The sequence below is a fragment of the Labrus bergylta genome, chromosome 21, assembly GCF_963930695.1.
Source record: "Labrus bergylta chromosome 21, fLabBer1.1, whole genome shotgun sequence".
NCBI lineage: Eukaryota > Metazoa > Chordata > Actinopteri > Labriformes > Labridae > Labrus > Labrus bergylta.
Window position 1 is genome coordinate 148,161 of NC_089215.1, and position 21,574 is coordinate 169,734.

The window sequence follows — 21,574 nt, forward strand, 5'->3', positions numbered from 1 at the left end:
TCTGATGTCTGCTTCCTCATCCAGTGTGCGATGTTTACAGGTGATTTATCTTTTCTGAAATGCGTCTCTGAGACTCCAAAGAGGCAGCGTGTGGCGACGTTTAATCCTCCTCTCAGTGTTTTTAACTCTGACGCTCTAATCCCTCCGCTGGAGAAAGCACAAGTCTTCAGAAAACGCAGCCTTTCTGCTTTAAAGTTTCATCGTCTGTGAGGTTTGTGTGTGTGCGTGCCCGTGTGATTATGTTGTGTGTGTGTGTGCGTGTGTGAGGGACGGGTATCAGCCTGGATTAGTGAGTAAAGGTAAGCGTGTGTCTCTCCCTGTCTAGGCGGATTTCCATCCCTCTCCTCTCCACTCCGGTCACACACACGACCTGGTTTGAACCTCCTCCGCCGTCTCTTCTCATCTCGTCTCCTCCTCAGAAGCACCCAAGCTGCGGTCTCATGCCGGTCTAACACTTTGCCTTCTCGTGTGTGAATGTGTGTGTGTGAGTGTGAGTGTGTGCGATAGCTTGGTTGTGTTTTTTTTCACCGTCGTGCGATGCCATTCCTCCCTCAGGACGCAGAGCGATTTGATGGGCTGTCTCTCCTCTACTGGTAAGCTAATTTCCCCCCTGCGCTCCACCCTCCTTTTCTCACTTCCTTTCCTCACTTCCTTCCTTTTTTCTTTTTTTTTTTTAAAGAAAACCTCGTCTCCTAGGTGTTTTTCAGCGTTTGTTTTCATGCTTTGTCCGCGGGCTGCCGTTCTTGCTGCGTTAGTTGATGTGGGTCACGGACTTCAGAGGGGAAAATTGGTTTACAGCCTGTTTGCTGGCAGATGCCTCTGAGTTTAAGTCCACATGCATGTGTGCACTTCTGGGTCATGCATGTTAGAGCTGCTTTAAAGGAACAGGACAACATTTATTTACATAAAAAAATCACAACATGTGCTCCAGTGTTAATGCACCGGTGTTTGCATCTGCAGACTTGTTCATGTTTTTGTCCCGTCCATCATCAGAGTTGTGTTCTGCTTTTGTTTTGACAAGTTGTTCCTTCAGTCTAAGATAACTACAGCTGTCGTCGGGTTGATATCGACATCAGTTACACTTCTTGAGAGAGTGTAGAATAAAGAGCTGCAGAGATTTATTGCACAAGATGATTGAAGCGATAAATAAACACACCGGTAAGGATTCACTTAAAATAGATTATATTCAAACATTAACTGCTAACTATGATAACTGACTAGATCAGGTATGCACATCTGTAAGTTATTGAATAATAAAATATATATGAATGATAATGTAAAGAACTTAATATGCAGAAGGGACCCATTTCAGGACTAAATTTAAAATTAAGTGTTTGTTTTATGCAGCTGATTTTAATATAAGTTACACTTAGACTCTGTAGCTTCAGTGTTTATCCAGCTCTGCATAGGTCTGTAAACCTTTCTGTGTTCTAACCTCTCTCCATTTTTCAAAAGCATCTCCAATATTGATCCTAGTTTGAGCACGTTTCTGCTCGTGGAGCTTATTAGAAACATGCAGAGGCTTTTTAGGTCGGGTACAATCACTTCTATCTGAACCACTTCTCTTGACCGCTTCCATCACTGCAACACCTGTTGACCTGATAACTGCTCTCATTTCTGACAAACAGAGGGGCGTCCAAAACGGCCGTGTGGGGGGGGGTCTTAAAAGCGCCTACCTTCTCTGGTCCAAACAAATCCAGAGCATTCAGGAGCAGAATCTAAAGTTAGAAGGAGGACATACTGGCTGCTGCATTGTTGTCAGAGAAGCCAGCACTTCAACATAACATGTTTCCTTAATGATCAGAGAGTAAGATACCTTTATCATCTCTCTCTCTACACAGCTCACTGATTGATTCTTTAAAGCTGTCTTATAGATGACAAGTCACTTTAATTTATAGATTAATTACCGTGAAGCAGATACACTCATGTTAGAAACTGTATCGTTTTAAACAGAGGCTCTGAAGGAGCCATACGACGAGTCCTGAGTCCTGAATCAGCTAAATATCGACTGACCTCTTCTCATCTGATCACCTTATGATCCCGTCTGAACTGAGGCTGAGTTTGTTTACCTTCAGCATTCTGTGACGTCTGATAATCTGTCGGCAACCAGATCAATGTGCATGACTCATCTCGGCCAAGCGTCTCCTGGTTCTGAGCGTTTTGGGAACAAAGCGGCTCCTGATGGCAAAACATTTCATTTACTCACAGACTGGAGATGTGTTCGAGTACTCTTAATTTGATACAAATATGTTTTTTTTAACACTTAGTTTCTGTCCATTCAGAGCGACCTGGACACGTTTAGCCGACAACATTCATCACATTTCATTTTTTGTTTTATTTACATGTTGTTGTTTTTATATAACTCCTTAAAAACAAAACAGGACGACAGACTTTCCCTCCCTGACAAACCGGGGGGCCCATAAACGCAGCATCAGAGACGTTCAGACGTTTGTTAACGTTCTCGCCCCGGGAAGTCGGTCACCTCCTCGTCTTCCTTATGACATCACACAGGTGGATCAGGATGCTGAACCATGATTGGTTTATAACCAGCTGAGTCAGGGCGAGAAATATTGACTCTTTAATCTTTAATCTTTAATCTGAGCCCGACATCCGACACTAAACGATTAATCTGGCAGTAAGCGCGCTCCCCTTCTTCTTCTTTTTCTGCGGAGTCATTTTAAAAAATGTGTGTGTGTGTGTGTGTGTGTGTGTGTGTTCAGTCCGTCCCGTGTCTCTGCCGCTCTGTTACTGCGTGTTCCCCTTGGCAGCCGGCCTGTGAGTGATGATAATCGCTTGCGGCAGGTAATGCAGATTATCAGGTATTAAGTGATCAGTTTAATTGCTTCCTCGTGTCCCCGCTGATGGCTTTGCTACATGTCGTCGTCTGTTTGTGAAGCTCGGAGCTTATTCTCCAGTTATTCTCCTTTTTCAGGGACCTGTTTAAGATGCAATCAAAGACCGTGGTTGTTGGATTTCTCTTTGCATCCTGTGAGCATTAAACAAAATAAAAACATGCAAGCTAAATGAGACAGCAGACGAGGGGGCGGCAGCAGAGGAGCAGCGGAAAGATTGCATTAAGAAAAGTGTCATTTTAGAAAAGTAACTCAGGAAAGAGGTTGTTCGATGTCACTTAGATGGAAACAACAACGAGCAGCTATCTGTCAAATCAGCTTTGTTTGACTTTTTTCCATGAGTCTCGATCATGTGGGTGGATGTGTGCGTCATTTTAAGAAGTACACTGTGTGTGAATAAATATCACAGCCCCACCCCCCAATGTGACGGTGCACGCTAAAATCCCGCCTAAAGATAACCCTGTTGTTGGAGATAAGTCTCAAACATTTCTGTGTGCGGAGAGGAAACAACATTTTATGGCTTAATGTTCTTTAACAATGATTTATTAAGGACAGTATACTGGGACACTAAGTCAAAAACATTTAAAGGAGATCTATTAAACTAACTGTCACCATGAATGATGTCACTCTGGGACACATGTTGAGCAGCGTTGTGAGATGTGCAGCTCAAAAAACTCGTTATTTATCTGATACTGGCATCAGTAAAATCCCTCATTTCAGCCTCTGCCTGAAACGCTTCATTTCAATTACTGTCTCTTTAAGACCCGCCTCCCCACGTGCCCACTCTCCTCTGATTGGCCAGCTCTGTTAGCAGTCGCAGGGAAATCTGAGTGAGCTTCCGAGTGGGTAAGTCCTTGAAAAGCCGGGGTGGGCGTGTCCGACAACTTTGCTCTGATACATCGGGCAGAACCTGATGGCAGTTCTCCTAACGTCGTTGTACTGGACCATCGTGGTGAAGAGGGAGCTGCGCCTGAAGGCAAAGCTTTCGATTTAAGGGTCAATCAACAACCCAACCCTCACCTGAGGTCATGAGCTTTGGTGGTGACCGAAAGGATAAGATCGTGGACACAAGTGGGGCGACTGACTGTCCTCCTGAGTTCTGGGCTCAGCCTTAGAGGTCCATGACCTCCACATGATGACTGATTAAGATCCTGGACGCCTACCTTTGGAGATTTTCCAGGGACACCCAACTGGAAGGATATGCAGAGCGACTTCAGATAAGCAGAAGAAGATGGATGGATGGACGAGGAGAAGTAAAGAGTGTTCAGTTATGGCGATTGTTTGTGTGTTAATATCACATTTTAAAAACAAGAAATTTCCCGACAGTGGGAGTCTAGGACTTCTTTTTTTGTATCAGCCGTGCATCCATATTGTCGGATTTTTGCAACAATCATATTGAAGTTTGCCCTTTGCCCGCCTCAGCACCATGGGGGGTCAGAGCTTTTAGCTGCTCTGCTCCCCAGCTCTGGAACTCTCTGCCACCTGACATTCACAATATTGACTCTCTCCCATCTTCAAATCCAGACTCAAAACCCATCTGTTCAAGATCGCCTACTCACTCTAACATTTTAATTGTAATTACACTGTCCTACATTTCATTTGTTTTATTGTATGCTGATTTTATCCATCGTTGTTTTTTGTAAATGTTGATTGTTGTACAGTGTCCTTGTGTGTCTTGAAAGGCGCTTATAAATAAAATAAAATGTATTATTATTATTATTATTATTATTATTATTATTAAAAATCAACCCTGGCCACCTCTGCTGCCGCCCCTCGAGTGCAAAGTGTTGAGGAAGGCATTTAAGAACACTGTCAAAGTCATGACCACGGCTACACAGGTCCATCAGGATAATAAATAATATGTCTACTCTTTGGCTGCGTGTTCTGTGAGGTACTAATATTTAAAATAAGCCTCTCCGGAGAGCTCAGAGTGACCTCCGCTTCACCCTGAAATCTTCATTCATCCTCTTCCCTGTACGTTATCACCTTACGTAACAAACGGTATATGTAGCCTGACAGGCAGCACCGCCTCACCACTTGCTTTACCTGAAAACAAAAACGAAAAGACAGAAGGAAACCACGATGACATCAGAGTGTGCAAACAGTCAAGGGCTTCTGATTGCAGCTCCACCTTTACTGCATTTCACTGTCGGAGGAGTGAAGGAACAGAGTTCATCTCGTAAGTCGGAGCTAAAGCTGTCAGACTTAATGAGCAGGAGAGATGTATCTGAGACGAGTTTGAACTTTTACTCTTGTCTAGAAGTGTTGTGGGTGCAGCTTCCCTATTTATTCAGGAACACGTCTGTTTTGTTCTGATTGCTGGAGTTAGAGTAAAGAGTCTTTATCAACATGCTAATCTGTTTCTGGCAGTCTGTAAACTTTACTGTGACCCCTGTTCTTAAACATCATGATGTCTTTTTACACCCTGTATGAAATAAGTTTAATTTGTAAAAATGACTTTTTAGGACGCATACTTTTAGTGTTCATGAAGGGAGACGAAAAGCTGCAGAAGAATCCTTTTCAAACTGTGTTGGTTATAAAAATAAAAAAATAAATAAAACTGTAAAGAAATCTGTTAAAGTTAAAAGCTCCAATCAGTGAGCTGTGTAGAGAGTGAGATGATAAAGGTATCTTACTCTCTGATCATTAAGGAAACATGTTGAAGTGCTGGCTTCTCTGACAACAATGCAGCAGCCAGTATGTCCTCCTTCTAACTTTAGATTCTGCTCCTGAATGCTCTGGATTTGTTTGGACCAGAGAAGGTAGGCGCTTTTAAGACACGCCCCCACACGGCCGTTTTGGACGCCCCTCGGTTTGTCAGATATGAGAGCAGTTATCAGGTCAACAGGTGTTGCAGCGATGGAAGCGGTCAAGAGAAGTGGTTCAGATAGAAGTGATTGTACCCGACCTAAAAAGCCTCTGCATGTTTCTAATAAGCTCCACGAGCAGAAACGTGCTCAAACTAGGATCAATATTGGAGATGCTTTTGAAAAATGGAGAGAGGTTAGAACACAGAAAGGTTTACAGACCCATGCAGAGCTGGATAAACACTGAAGCTTCAGAGTCCACCACATGGTGACCTGAGTGAGCATCCACTATAGAGAGGGGGGGGGGGGGGACAGCTCTCTATGATGTTTAGAATTTAGACTGCAGTACCCATTTTAAACACTAGGGGTCACAGTAACATATTACTCTTTTAAACATTTTTTTTGAAGGGTCTGTGAACTGAGCTGCCACTAATGTCCTTCAAATTGGCGACACGTTACAATTTTTGTCAACAATTATTTTCATTTTTGTAAATATAATTGTGTGCAAATTAGTCAAAAAGACAACACATTCACAAAACACATGCAAAGGGTTAAATACACCTCTAACTGCTCTTTAAAGCAAACAGCGTCTCTGTGCTGTTTGTATGTTTGAATGATATAATATTCAGTTATTTGGGGGAAAAATTGGCCCATATGCAAGTCAGCCTCGCTGCAAAAAGCATCTCAGTCCCAAACAGCTCTAAGAGCCGTGCACAGTTACAGTGAAGAAGTTATCATCTGTTGAGAGTTGGTGGTAACTGCGTCGCATTATTTATGAGAAATGTGACGCTTAAACTTTCCAGAAATCAGGAAAATAATTCCTTCAAAACAAAAGCTCTGTAAATATGACTTTGACTGTTATTAATATAACCAGGGGTTAAATCAGTCAGCAGCTCCACACTCTGGAGCTAACTAGTTAATTGTTGCTGTCACATTTAATATGGGGTTTGATATCCAAGGCTTATGGAGACAGCATCAAGCGGACACTTGAGGAACTGCAGGATTTTTTACTTTCGCATTGGCTTCATTTTTCAACACGGGACGTTGGCGTTTAGGTAATCATCAAGTTCTCTGTGTTCTCTTCCATATTGTCATCCTCAATCTGCTGCCAGCATTGATTCTGCTCATCCTCGTCTGCACATCTGTTCCTGCAGATTTGACGTCATTGTTGTTTGTGACTTTGATCCAATTTGCAAAAACCGCATTCCTCGTGTATTATTATTTTTTTAGTCCAGACTCCCATTAAAAAAACAATCTGGAAACAAGCAAATGTCTGAACGAGGCCTTTGTATGTTGCTGTGAAAACAAAGCAGACGGCATATGGATGACTGTGTTGTTTGGTCATTGCAAATCCACTCGGAGTCAACAAAACCAAAAGCTTAGTGCATCACCCCTGTGTTCAGGCCATCCCACGTCAGCTGACCCGTTAGCCTGAGGTGCACTCTTCAGCAGTTTCGATCCCCAGATCTCTCTCTGCATGTTTGAGTGTCCTTGTGCAGAATAAGGAACCTAAAGTTCTCCTGAGGTTCTCCTCCCGGTGTGTGAGTGTCTGTGACAGTGCAGGGCAGAAGTATGATTGTGTGTGAAAGGCTGAATGATAAAATGGTGAGTAAAGCGCTTGGAGCGGGCTGGAAAGGAGCTAAAGACGTGCAATCCATTTACCCCAAACCGGTCTCTGCCATTCATTCTGTACCATATCGTCTAATGTGCTTACCACTTAGCCTCCATCGCTCCCTCATCCCTGCTGGGTTTTTGGCACTCTGCCCCCGTTTACGTGATCACTCACCGGATGACTTTACTTCCTCTTACTTCCTGCTTCACTGACCTTCTCCTGCTTTAGATTGTGAGTGAAACTGATCTTCGGACTTGACTTCTCGGCTCTGTGTGACACAATTTGGGCCGCTAACTGATGCTTCTGGTGCATGGACTATTTCTTTAAGGAAGGCGCCCTTTGTGCCCCAAAACCTGAAGTGTGCTGGTGTGGTTTAGAAACAATAAAATCAGACTCAATCTTCAGCTGTTGCTATGACGATTGTCTCTTTGACCCAAACGTTTTAAAAAGACACAGAATGTAATATAAACCTGCAGGTTCCATGGGATGTGTGTGCCTGGTTCTGTGCACTCCTCTCTAGTCCATGCTCGTGTTTCCACCATGTCTCCAGCAGGTGCCAGAAGCGCCACCACGCTCTCTTTGACCCGTTATTGGTGCCATGGTCATTAAAACTGATATCTATATGTGGGTCTAAGTCTAATATTGTGGCATTATGACAACCCTTATATTTAGAATAGTTAACATGATAGCATGCGGTTTCAGACACAGTTATAACCACCTGATTGGAGGTGTGGATGACTGTGCAATCAACGACGAGTAATCCGCTATACGGGTAGGGGGGTTAAGGGGTGGGTCAAATTCTCTTCAGGACCCCAAATGCCTCGCTGGCCGGCCCTGTGAAGTGAATCTGTCTGCAGAAATACACACCATCTCCACGTTGACATTTTGACACACACACACATAAGCGTCTGAAGCTCTGATGTGACGGCGAGCTGAGTCTCTGGACCAGTCCAGCAGACAGCAGGAACACACGGCCGAGGACTCTATCGAACCTTCTCACACACACATCTTTTCACACACTCACTCTCTCAGGCACTATTGAGGATATCATGATCACCCTGTAATGTTTCTGAGTCTGTGATTTAAATCCTGTTTGTTTTTGGTTCCAAACATCTTTGCATGGTGGAGACACCGTGTCGTTAAACAGGCGGGCGATTTTATTGGTTTGGATGTGACTGAGGGAGGGAGTGAGGGAGGGGAGAAAAATACAAAATCCTGGGATGATTTGATTATTTTCTGCAGCCGAGCCCCTTGCAGAGAAAGAGAGACGAAAGAGAGAGAGAGAGAGAGAGAGGGAGAGGGGAAGCTTTGGATGAGTCAGGAGGATGTTGATATGTTTTTGAATCTGCTGTGTGCTCTTGCTCGTTGCCAGGACGATCATGGGCCCGCATGGCATCAACCGAGCCGTACAGAGGCTGGAGTTCTGCGACTGCAAGAAGGGACTGGGTGAGCGTCTTCCTCCTGACCTCTGTGACCTTCTGGCTGTTGAAATGATTTGTTTCCCATTAGACGTGTCCAACCTTACCTGGGTTAATGTGTGCATGCACAGGTGTGAAAATAATTGGAGGTTACCGCGAGTTCACGGGAGAAGAGTTCGGCATCTACATCAAGCGGGTGATAGCCGGTGGGCTGGCAGCCATGGACGGTGGGTCGTTGTTGTTTCTTTATTCTAAGTTATTAATTCATGCAGTTTTATAATCAGTGTTGATGACATGATCCTCCCTCACCTGTTCGCTCTGTCTCTCTCTGATTGTCACTCTATGTTCCAGGTCGGCTTAAGTCCGGCGACCTGATTCTGGATGTCAATAACATCAGTCTGGCCGGGGTGACCAATGAGAGGTGACGTCAACATGTGTTGTGTCTGCAGTTTATAACAGTGTGTGTGTGTGTGTGTGTGTGTGTGTGTGTGTGTGTGTGTGTTTTGGCAGTGGTATTTTTAGGTAACAGTTGTTATAAATTCTTAAGCCTTTCTCGTAGTGAAGCTCTTTCGGTTTAAGATTTTCAAAATGTCCAATACTTTGATCCTTTCTGGGTCTGTATTGTCAGCGGTGGAAGTGTTCTGGTTTCCGTTTGTATCACCTTTGTAGTCCGAGCTGTATTGACCAATCTCGTATCAGCAGGCTTTGGCGTCCACATCAATGTCAAACCAGCTCCCAGGGGCGATATTCTAACTTTGAGTTATCCATCTTTATCAACAGAGATCTGCATTCAAGTGTACTGTTTGATTACATGAGGCATTTAAGTTGTGTACTTTATATGTATGCCATGTTCACCTGTACACCAGCTGACAGCCTGTCCTGTCTCCTGATAGGGCGGTGGAGATCCTGCGGACCGCCTCGCTCTCTAATCACATGTCGCTGCTGATCGCCAGAGACGACGAATCCAGGTAGGACGGAACTCGCTTTCATGTAAACACTCAGGTTTTTCTTTCTTCTGGTTGCTTTTTGAAAGTTAAGTTGTAATGGACAACAACTCCCATGATCCCACACTTCTTCATGACATCATCAAACTGTCTTGTTGATGTTGTTGTTTTGATCGGCTGAGTGGCAGAGATTACAAAATTCTCTGCTCTGAAACCAACAAAATGAGGTCATTGTTTGCTCTTTTTTGGGAAGACTCTGATTGGATCATTTCCCAAACACCTCTGTGTGAATAGAACTGTTTGATGATAATGCTTTAAAAAGGAGACTATCTGACTGTATCGTCTTGACAACAAGCCTTAAGACCCTCTAAAAACTGGTCCTGAGATTTCATCATCACCTAGAACCTTTGTAATACCACAGTGAGGAACATTTAGTTTAAATGTTGGTACTTTGTCCGTCCTTGGTGTAATCTCATGTAGGAATTTGTCAGTCCGGCGGGCAGCGTCCTGCGGTTCACCAGCGGGAGGTAACCTGACCTGGCACTCTGCTGTCTCCTGTGCTTTTTCACGTATCAGCCTGCCACGCAGAGACAAATGCACAGTGACACAATAAGGCCGCTGTGCTGTCCGTCTGCCCGTCCACGGGGTTCGAGCTCCAGATGATCGCAGACAGATCAGCAGAAACAGAACACTCTGGTTCAGCGTTGCACTTTTGTCAGAACGCTCAGCAGGCTCCATTTAATAACGCTCTTTTAGACACTAGCACAGTTCATAGTCCTGCAGTGAAAACAGGAATTATATCACAAGTATCTCAGGTTGCTTTAGGGATGTAAATGTGGGTCTTTGGATTAATCTCTAAAAAACTGACCCTTGATATTAAAGCAGAGAGTGAAGGCGAGGGATCACTGGAGGTGAAGCCGTTAGTAATCTGTTGACGTCTGTCGTATGCATTATCCGTTAAAGCTTTTTTTGGGAACTTTTTAAAAATGCAGAACAAACTGTGTAGCAAAAAAAACATCGACTGTCAGCTGTTGTCTGACAAGCTTTTGATGAAAGAGCTGCAGACAGAAATAGAGCAGCGGAACTGAAATGGTAAAAAATGCATGAAGTGATAAAGGAAGAATGCAGAGGGAGTACCAAGGGGGACACATTCTTAAAAAGATGATTTTTTTTTGGTAAACAACACAAATACTTCAAAGATAATATGCAAAAAAATAATGCAACTCTTTCTGATTGATGGTCATACAAGGCAATTTAATTTTTTAATAGTTATGTGTGTATTTGTGTTTCAGGAGGGAGTTTGCTGAGCTGATGGAAAAGTACGGCTCCAATAACGTCACAGCTTCAGGACGGATCTCCCCGACTCAGCTCTCCACAGGTAAACACACAGATACGTACACGTGTTTCTCAACCAGGATGTGCGTTGACCAAATACAAACTGTTAAAGAATACAAGCCGCACATTTTCCTGAAGCATGCTGAAGCTCCAATAAAGGTTTTGAATGTTTAAAAAATCCTCATTTTTTCTAGTTCCTCTTCTTTTTTTTAAATGTCATCCCTTTTTAAACATTTTAAGATGCAGGTAAGCAGTATTCAAAACAAAGTCCTCACCTCTGGATATTCAATCATTCTTGAAATGTCCTCACTTTACAAACCTTTTGTAATCTTCTAAATAGTTCTACATACTTGTGCTCTCCTTTTTTAAACATCCTGAGCTTCTAGAAGTGTTTTAAAGGTGACATATCCTCCTCTTCTTCTTCAGTTTAAATAAGTCTCAGAGCTCCTCAAAACATGTGTGTGAAGTTTCTTGTTCTAAATCCACTCTGATCCTGTATTTGATCATGTCTATAAACCCCTCTATTTCAGTGTCCTCTATGTCCCCCAGTCTGTGTACAGTCTGTTTCCTCCTGCTCACCTGTCCAGTGTCTTCTTCTCTTGTTTCTGTTCAGGGAAGTTCACAGACACGGCCTCCTCCTCCTCCTCGTCCCGATCAGAGAGTCCTCAGCTCCTCAGTCCTAAAGAGGGAGTCACTGCCTACACCCATAACCCCCCTTACAACGCTAACTCCGCCTACACCGTGCACACGCCCACGCACGCCTTCAGGTAAACAGGATGCTCACAGCGGCACAATTCATTTTAAATACAAATTAACTCTGGATGAGTACATGCTAAAAGTAAAATGTCAGGCAACTTTTTTTTCAAGCTAATTAACTCTGCCCCCTAGTGTTTAAAATGTGTACTGCAGTCTAAATTCTAAACATCATAGAGAGCTGTCCCCCCCCCCCCTCCTCTTTAGAGTGGATGCTCACTCAGGTCACCATGTGGTGGACTCTGAAGCTTCAGTGTTTATCCAGCTCTGCATGGGTCTGTAAACCTTTCTGTGTTCTAACCTCTCTCCATTTTTCAAAAGCATCTCCAATATTGATCCTAGTTTGAGCACGTTTCTGCTCGTGGAGCTTATTAGAAACATGCAGAGGCTTTTTAGGTCGGGTACAATCACTTCTATCTGAACCACTTCTCTTGACCGCTTCCATCGCTGCAACACCTGTTGACCTGATAACTGCTCTCATATCTGGCAAACCGAGGGGTGTCCAAAACAGCCGTGGGGGGGGGGGGGGTCTTAAAAGCGCCTACCTTCTCTGGTCCAAACAAATCCAGAGCATTCAGGAGCAGAAAGTTAGAAGGAGGACATACTGGCTGCTGCATTGTTGTCAGAGAAGCCAGCACTTCAACATAGCATGTTTCCTTAATGATCAGAGAGTAAGATACCTTTATCATCTCTCTCTCTACACAGCTCACTGATTGGACCTTTAGATCTATTGGTACAGATGCAAGACAGAAACAAAAAGACTTCTTTATCATTTATTTGACCCATGTACTCAGAGTAAAGTTGGTTAAAGAAGTGAGATGGACTTTTAATACTTTACATTTCTGCATATTCAATCTTAAAAAATAGAAATGTTGACCTTTATCGATGCAAACGTGAAACAAATTAAAATTATTTTACACTGATTTACCGCTGTGATTATTCCGCATATTATGCACAATAGAGTCTTTTACAATCAGCACATTAGCATTATCAGAAGCTTCTTGTTAAAATCAATGTTTGTCTTATTGGATGACGGTTACATAAATACGGGCTAGGAACACCGGTAACGGCTAAAAATAGCCTGAAACATTTTCATCAATTTCCAGAGTGTTGTAAGAAGACTGAAGAGAGAGGAAGAGGAGGAGGAGGGTAACAGATTATGTCATGTGGGATTGAATGTGAGCGGCAGCGGCGGCGTGGCTTTGTAGTTTTTAATCATGCTTAGTGTCATCCTCTCTCCCCGTCTCTCTCCCCAGTGACAGCATCATTCAGTTAATATGCGTCGCCAAGGGAACAGGCCTGGGGCTGGTCATCAAGGGTGGAGCCAACAGAGCAGAAGGACCAATGGTGTTCATTCAGGAAATAGTGCCTGGAGGAGACTGTCACAAGGTCAGTGCCCTCAATGAGTGCTTAACGCGTGAAAGAATCCTACAAAGCCATCAATTTATTTCACACAAACAGAATGAAACACAGTGAAAGTGGAAAAAAAACAGGAGGAATGTGTGATCTGGACTGAAATATGACAGGAAATGTGTGAGTTCTACAAACAAAAAGAAAGCCGTAAAACCAACAAGAAAGAGTCAATTCAAAGCCTGTAGATTATTGAATTTGTACTTGTTAAGCGCATTTGTGTGCACAGACTGTCCTACCGTTTTTAAAGTTCTGATGAAGAGGTCAAAACATTTTCATTTTTAGATTACTTAGGTACATTACATTTAAATATATTGACACATTGACTCAAGTGATTTCTTGTTTTCAGTTATCAAAACATTACAAACACGTGCTATCTGTCTAAATTGCACAAAAACATTGGCAACTTTTCGGTACTGACACATTTCTATGCTATCAATAAAAAATAAATAACTGAGATTGTTTTGTTTTAAATCGAAAATAAAAAAGTATCCAAACTTTTCGGTGATACTAGTTGTAGCAGTAATGCTAACTTCTAATCGTCCTGTCCCATTAACTTGTGGTGTTCCCCTCGGCACTGTCCTGTGACCCCTGTACTTTTAGTTTACTTCTTAAACTGAGAGTCATCAAAAAGCACATAATTCACCTAAAGCGTTACGCAGATGACACCAAGTTTTATATCAAAACTCTAAAAGGGTTTTTAGCTTGCAGGGAAACAATCACAACATGTATTCACTGTATTAATAGCTGAATGAATATCAATCTCATATTTTTTCTTGCTTTTGAAAAGCTCATATTTTACTCCACCTTGTGCATATCTTATAAATACGCTTGTATGTTCTTTACTAATGTTTGGTTTGAAACTTAAGGCTGCTTCGGTGTTTTAACCAAGGCCATCATATGAACAACAGTATTGTAATCACGGAAGAAGAAAATGTACCAAAAGTCACAGAAAATATGTTTTTGGATTTGGTCCACGTAATTCCAGGACCATGAAGTGAATGTTTCTGTATTTTTTGTGTCGTTTCAGGACGGCAGGCTGCAGGTCGGAGATCAGCTGGTGTCTATCAACAAAGAGTCCCTGATCGGAGTGACGTATGAGGAGGCCAGGAGCATCCTGACACGCACCAAGCTCAGGTCAGAAAACCCCGCAGACAGAAATTATTCAAGATGCAAAAGAAGTTTGACTCTAAAATAAGATTCTGACAGAAGAAAAGTCACGATACACTGCAAAAGCAGAAATCTTAGCAAGAGTATTTTTTCTCATTTCAGGTCAAAAATATCTCATTACACTTTTTCTAAGTCACATTCACCTGACGCTCCAGATAAACATCTTCTTTCAAATTCAAATTTGACTTGTGTTCCTTGAAATGGGATTTACGTACTTGTTTAGATAGATTTGCTCAGATTTGTATTTTTGCAGTGTAGCTGTTTGTTGAAGTTTTTGTGTAAATATTTTGACTCTATGATTAACTTTTGGACTTCATTCTGATGCTAAAACAACAAGCGGATAGTTATTATATGATTTATTATTTAGTTTTAAATGTCTCTGTGTTTCAGACCGGACCCCACAGTAGAAATTGCCTTCATCAGGCGGAGGTCATCCTCCAGCTCCAGCAGCGGGCCTCACAGCCCCATCTCCCTCCAGGGGCCCAGTGGAGGAGTCGGACCCCAGACGAGGAGCCCGGGGCTGGGGGTCATATCTCCTCAGCCTGCTGTAATCACCAAGATCACCTCGAGCCGAAACCCGGCCAGCGAGACTCTGCCGACCGTCAACGTGAGCCAGGTGGGAGGTCCAACACAAAGAAATGATGATTTAAGACGATGATTAAAAAGAACGACTCGTTTTCTCTTAAACTTTTCATCTCCATTCCAGGAAAAAGACACAAAATAAAACAATATCAACCTCAAAAACTAATGTCAGATAGTCTCAGAAACTATTTAACCCGGCAGGAGAGAGTGGAGAGAGGGATCCTCACACATGAACACACTCTTATCAAACTGCTGTGTACATGTTAAAATGTTTGCAGGTGCGAGTGCCTGCGGCCAGAACAGAGCCGACATGCATCCCCTCGCCACCAGAGGGCGACAGAATCACAGAAACAAACCCTGGTATGTTCCTTCATCCTCTGATACTCTGGTTCTCTCTCTCTTTCTCTCTCTTCTTCTTTTCCTTTCCACATAATCACGACACATATTTCTGATTAGATTTTGATATGTCTTGTTTTGTTTTGCATGGATGTTAATAATAAAATAAAGCTGCATGGATATGTAATGGAAGAATTAAAGAGTATCCTAAAAGAGCTAAGTAATTATCAGGAGAGAAAATAACTGGAAATCGGAATCGCCTTTCATAAAACTAAATCTAGTTATAAACCTTTGCCTGAAACTGGAAATTTAGCCTTTAAATCTCAAGTTGCATGAAGTTAGACACAGTAAACACACCTCTTTCTGTTGCTTCAGACAGAGGTGGACTTGTTTTCCTGATCACTCTGACTCTTATTTTTTCACTCTAACTGCACATGGTTGTTGGCACCGCTGTTTGTGAATTAGATGCTTTTTGATATGAGGCAGATTTGCATAGAAAGGGGACAAAGTTTCTCCAACTGACTGCTTAATGGCTTATTTAAACGTGCAAAAAGTGTACAAGACGCTTTTTGCTCTGCAGCGCAGTTAGGGGGAGCATTTAACCCTTTGCATGTTTTTTGTGAATTAGACTGTCAGAAGCCGTACAATCCCTTTTGGAACAGACCCGGAGTATAATGTCTAACATCATGTCTTTCTGTGTCTGTTTCTCCAGAACCTTCCAGCAGTCAGCCTCCTCAGACCAAATGCTCCATCAGCACTAGCTGTCGCCTCAAACTGGACCGACTGGAGCAGGTAGGAGCGTCCATGTGTGTGTGTTTTCAATATTTTACATATTCACATCTCCTCATGTTCTCATAACAAACTGGCTCAAAGTGACAAAGAAAACAATCACACATGGAATAAATGTTCAGGCTAAATACATATATGTCTGACTGGAAAATAAAATGTAATCTTCGTAGCAGAGCTTCGATCCTCCATCGACGGTGCAGCTCTGAATATGTTTACGCTGATACAGACAGAAAGCTTGGAGGTCAGATTCTGCCCGCAGGCCTCAGCTGGCCTCGCTCAGCAACAAACAACAACAGTTCAGGGATTCTTAAACTTTTAAAAAAGGCAAATGTCTTCATGAATTGAAGATATAATTTTCCAGACGAGGGTCAGCTCGCCTTCATCATCGCAAAAAAAAGCAAGAATGATGACGAGCTGTGAGCGGTTTGTATCCTAACGTGACAGCAGGATGTGTCTGTTTGTGAATGTTTGTGTCAGGGCAGCGGCAAAGTGTGTATTGATCTGTGTGTGTGTGTGTGTGTGTGTGTGTGTGTGTGTGTGTGTGTGTGTGTGTGTGTGTGTGTGTGTGTGTGTGTGTGTGTGTGTGTGTGTGTGTGTGTGTGTGTGCAGGCTCTGGATCTGCTCGGTCTGAAGCCCACAGAGGCTCAGTGGCAGACGTTCAGGTCCAGACTACAACCGGATGCTGAAGGGACGGTGGCCTTCACAGGTACTTATCTCAATCCTCTCTTACCTCTTCTCCTCCCTTTATTTAAAAACCTCTGCTCAACTCAAGTTTAGTTTTTTTTACAGCTTCCTGTAGTTTATGCAGATATTTAACTGACAGATTCTCGTTAGCTGTAGTCTTTAGGCTAATGTAGCGGACATCATGCTGCACGCCTCGATCTGTTTTCTCTGAGAGTTTGGTGTCATTGCTCATCTCCCTGTTCTGTGTTTTTTGTGTTAAATATGGGAGAATCATAATGCAGGGTTTGTAGTTTCACTTGTACTTTGACTTCTTCTAACAGCACCGACGCATTTATGTTTAAATCTTCGACTTGGACAAATATTTTTTATTTTTTTGTATTTGTTGATGTGGCAGTTTAAAGTACATTTTAACAATGGATGGATGAAAAGCAGGACTGTCAGAATTAAAGGCACAGTATGTAAATTCCACCACCAGGGGGCGCTCAATCGAAACAATGACAAAAAGATGACGTCGAGGCTGCCGGGGAATCATGGGAGAAATCCTCTCTTCTACTTTTTTTAAAAATGTGCGATTAATCTCGTGCTATTTTGTCCCTTTAGGCGTGCCGTAGATAAGCCTCCTCAGTGTCTCCCTCTGCTGTCTAAATGCAGTTAAGACAGCGTGCAGGAATTTGTAGTCCAACATTGGGCACCTTCTATTTGTGTTGACGTGGTATCAAACAGGTTTCAATATCGATTGTTTTTTACTGGATTCATTTCAAAGTTTAAATATCATGATGACCTTACACTCTGAGGAGAGAAGACATCACAGGCTGTATAAATAAATGAAAGTAACACCCTGCAGGTAAACCCTCTGTTTGTGTTTGTAGATTTCGAGGTCCTGATCCGGGAGCAGTTTAAGCCTCAGCTGGAGGAGCTGGGCGTCACGCAGGCGGGCTCCAACTTCACGTCTGATGACCTTTACAGTTTGTTGGAGTCACACACCAACACGAACACACAGGTAAGAGCTCCCTGCAGACACACACACACACACGTTTTAACAGCTGTGAACTTTCCTCATGTTTACTCTGCTTGATTTATCAGATTCATTGTTGAGACATTTCAATTTTCACTCTAAACGTCCAGTGTCTCAGACGTTTTAGATTTGTTGTGTTTTATTTGCTTTGGACTCAGAGACTCTGCGATGAAACATCTCTGACTTTTTGCCCCATTTTTACAAACCGAACAGATTAATCGATTATCGGAGGAAACTATCAGCAGATCAATCCAAACAGAAAATCGCCGTTATTACAGTTTTATGCAAAAGAAGTTCAAATTGAAAAATCTGGAGGAAGATGAATCTGTTAAGGCCCTGTGTCACCAAGGCCATTTTTAATACAAAAGTAGTTCAGTGTTTCAGTGTCCGATGTTTTTGGTGGCTGCGCTAACATCGCTCTCTTTTTTAAAAGTTTGGGTCACCGCTGTCCTCATCAATATCACCCCTCCCCCTTAACAGACCAATCAATGTCTGGAAGGGGCGGGACTTCTGTTATGAGCTTTGTCAACAGCTGGAGGAGAAACTAACCTGACCGAGTCGAAAAATGAAGCCAATGCGGAAGTGCAAAAAACTGCAGTTCATCAAGTGTCCACTAGAGGCCGCCTCTAGAATATGTTAGAAAAAAGACAGCGCTAAGACGTGTAATTAAGTTACTCGTCATTAAAAAGTTCACAAACAGTTTGACTTGTACTGTTTTAAAATGACTTATTTTAGTTTCAGTATCGACAGTCAATGCCTTCATGGTGTGATGAGCTGAGGTGTGTGTGTGTGTGTGTGTGTGTTTGTGCGTGCGTGCGTGCGTGCGTGCGTGCGTGCATGTGTTTCTGTGTGTGTGTGTGTGTGTGTGTGTGTGTGTGTGTGTGTGTGCGTGCGTGCGTGCGTGCGTGCGTGCGTGCGTGCGTGTGCGTGTGCGTGTGCGTGTGCGCTCGATGTGGACACACACACATCGATCTGTTGGCGTGTGAAGTGTCCTGTCAGCAGGATGTAAAGATTTTCTACACGGCGAGGGTCAAACAGCATCAGAGAGAGAATCAGAGAAACACACTTTTAGATTTTAATGTAAACTTTATCAGCGAACAGTAAACACCTCCAAAAAGACAATACATTTATTTTAAAAGAACAAAATTGTCGTCTCTGAGTGCGTGGGGCCGTCTCTCTTCTGAAACCTGGAGGCGGGGCTAGCATCAGAGGGGGAGGGGTTAATGTGACAAACAAATCATGTCTGAAACCTGTTTCAGCCTTTAAATATTTGACCCTGACTGATCTATAACTGGACTCAGTTTCCTGCTGAGCATCATAAACTAAATGTTTTCTACGCTGCAGCACGCGACGCGTTCTTTAAACTGATGTTTACCTTTAATGTTTATCTTTAATGTTTATCTTTAATGTTTATCTTTAATGTTTATCTTTAATGTTTATCTTTCATGTTTATCTTTAATGTTTATCTTTGATGTTTATCTTTGATGTTTATCTTTGATGTTTATCTTTAATGTTTATCTTTAATGTTTATCTTTGATGTTTATCTTTGATGTTTATCTTTAATGTTTATCTTTAATGTTTATCTTTGATGTTTATCTTTGATGTTTATCTTTAATGTTTATCTTTAATGTTTATCTTTGATGTTTATCTTTGATGTTTATCTTTAATGTTTATCTTTAATGTTTATCTTTAATGTTTATCTTTGATGTTTATCTTTGATGTTTATCTTTGATGTTTATCTTTAATGTTTATCTTTGATGTTTATCTTTAATGTTTATCTTTAATGTTTATCTTTAATGTTTATCTTTAATGTTTATCTTTAATGTTTATCTTTGATGTTTATCTTTAATGTTTATCTTTAATGTTTATCTTTGATGTTTATCTTTGATGTTTATCTTTAATGTTTATCTTTGATGTTTATCTTTAATGTTTATCTTTGATGTTTATCTTTAATGTTTATCTTTAATGTTTATCTTTAATGTTTATCTTTAATGTTTATCTTTAATGTTTATCTTTAATGTTTATCTTTGATGTTTATCTTTAATGTTTATCTTTAATGTTTATCTTTAATGTTTATCTTTGATGTTTATCTTTAATGTTTATCTTTAATGTTTATCTTTGATGTTTATCTTTAATGTTTATCTTTAATGTTTATCTTTGATGTTTATCTTTGATGTTTATGCAGACGTCGCTGTCGGACTCCGACGACCTGGAGGAGATGGAGAGGCTGAGGAAGGAACACATCGAGGCTCTGCGGGAGATCAAGAGGCTGCAGGTAACTCAACAGGAAGTAGACAAACAAGTCAACAGGAAGTAGACAAACAAGTCAACAGAAAGTTTCTCTAAACTTCCTGTTGACTTGTTTCTTGACTTCCTGTTGACTTGTTTCTAAACTTCCTGTTGACTTGTTTCTTGACTTCCTGTTGACTTGTTTCTAAACTTCCTGTTGACTTGTTTCTTGACTTCCTGTTGACTTGTTTCTTGACTTCCTGTTGACTTGTTTCTAAACTTCCTGTTGACTTGTTTCTTGACTTCCTGTTGACTTGTTTCTAAACTTCCTGTTGACTTGTTTCTTGACTTCCTGTTGACTTGTTTCTAAACTTCCTGTTGACTTGTTTCTTGACTTCCTGTTGACTTGTTTCTTGACTTCCTGTTGACTTGTTTCTAAACTTCCTGTTGACTTGTTTCTTGACTTCCTGTTGACTTGTTTCTAAACTTCCTGTTGACTTGTTTCTCTACTTCCTGTTGACTTGTTTCTTGACTTCCTGTTGACTTGTTTCTTGACTTCCTGTTGACTTGTTTCTAAACTTCCTGTTGACTTGTTTCTTGACTTCCTGTTGACTTGTTTCTTGACTTCCTGTTGACTTGTTTCTTGACTTCCTGTTGACTTGTTTCTAGACTTCCTGTTGACTTGTTTCTAAACTTCCTGTTGACTTGTTTCTTGACTTCCTGTTGACTTGTTTCTTGACTTCCTGTTGACTTGTTTCTAAACTTCCTGTTGACTTGTTTCTTGACTTCCTGTTGACTTGTTTCTTGACTTCCTGTTGACTTGTTTCTAAACTTCCTGTTGACTTGTTTCTAAACTTCCTGTTGACTTGTTTCTTGACTTCCTGTTGACTTGTTTCTTGACTTCCTGTTGACTTGTTTCTCTACTTCCTGTTGACTTGTTTCTTGACTTCCTGTTGACTTATTTCTAAACTTCCTGTTGACTTGTTTCTTGACTTCCTGTTGACTTGTTTTTAAACTTCCTGTTGACTTGTTTCTTGACTTCCTGTTGACTTGTTTCTAAACTTCCTGTTGACTTGTTTCTAAACTTCCTGTTGACTTGTTTCTTGACTTCCTGTTGACTTGTTTCTTGACTTCCTGTTGACTTGTTTCTTGACTTCCTGTTGACTTGTTTCTAAACTTCCTGTTGACTTGTTTCTTGACTTCCTGTTGACTTGTTTCTTGACTTCCTGTTGACTTGTTTCTAAACTTCCTGTTGACTTGTTTCTTGACTTCCTGTTGACTTGTTTCTTGACTTCCTGTTGACTTGTTTCTAAACTTCCTGTTGACTTGTTTCTTGACTTCCTGTTGACTTGTTTCTCTACTTCCTGTTGACTTGTTTCTTGACTTCCTGTTGACTTGTTTCTCTACTTCCTGTTGACTTGTTTCTTGACTTCCTGTTGACTTGTTTCTAAACTTCCTGTTGACTTGTTTCTTGACTTCCTGTTGACTTGTTTCTCTACTTCCTGTTGACTTGTTTCTCTACTTCCTGTTGACTTGTTTCTTGACTTCCTGTTGACTTGTTTCTAAACTTCCTGTTGACTTGTTTCTAAACTTCCTGTTGACTTGTTTCTTGACTTCCTGTTGACTTGTTTCTAAACT

At 41.7% G+C, this 21,574-nt stretch overlaps 1 protein-coding gene across 3 annotated transcripts in view; it reads left to right on the forward strand.

Annotated features, from left to right (window-relative positions):
• The first annotated feature begins 173 nt into the window (after positions 1–173).
• stxbp4 (syntaxin binding protein 4) overlaps positions 174–21,574 on the forward strand; it is a 46,111-nt gene continuing 24,710 nt past the window's right edge. Inside the window, exons 1-15 of one of the 3 annotated variants that reach the window (XM_065950077.1) lie at positions 174–593; positions 8,644–8,717; positions 8,821–8,916; positions 9,041–9,110; positions 9,583–9,657; positions 10,926–11,011; positions 11,582–11,735; positions 12,978–13,110; positions 14,162–14,268; positions 14,692–14,917; positions 15,162–15,243; positions 15,932–16,011; positions 16,618–16,714; positions 17,562–17,692; positions 19,893–19,982. In XM_065950077.1, the coding sequence (XP_065806149.1) occupies positions 538–593; positions 8,644–8,717; positions 8,821–8,916; positions 9,041–9,110; positions 9,583–9,657; positions 10,926–11,011; positions 11,582–11,735; positions 12,978–13,110; positions 14,162–14,268; positions 14,692–14,917; positions 15,162–15,243; positions 15,932–16,011; positions 16,618–16,714; positions 17,562–17,692; positions 19,893–19,982 (1,557 nt within the window). In that variant the 5' untranslated portion in view covers positions 174–537. The remainder of the gene's footprint in view (positions 594–8,643; positions 8,718–8,820; positions 8,917–9,040; positions 9,111–9,582; positions 9,658–10,925; positions 11,012–11,581; positions 11,736–12,977; positions 13,111–14,161; positions 14,269–14,691; positions 14,918–15,161; positions 15,244–15,931; positions 16,012–16,617; positions 16,715–17,561; positions 17,693–19,892; positions 19,983–21,574) is intronic. The other 2 variants (XM_065950076.1, XM_065950075.1) reach the window with 2 other exon arrangements.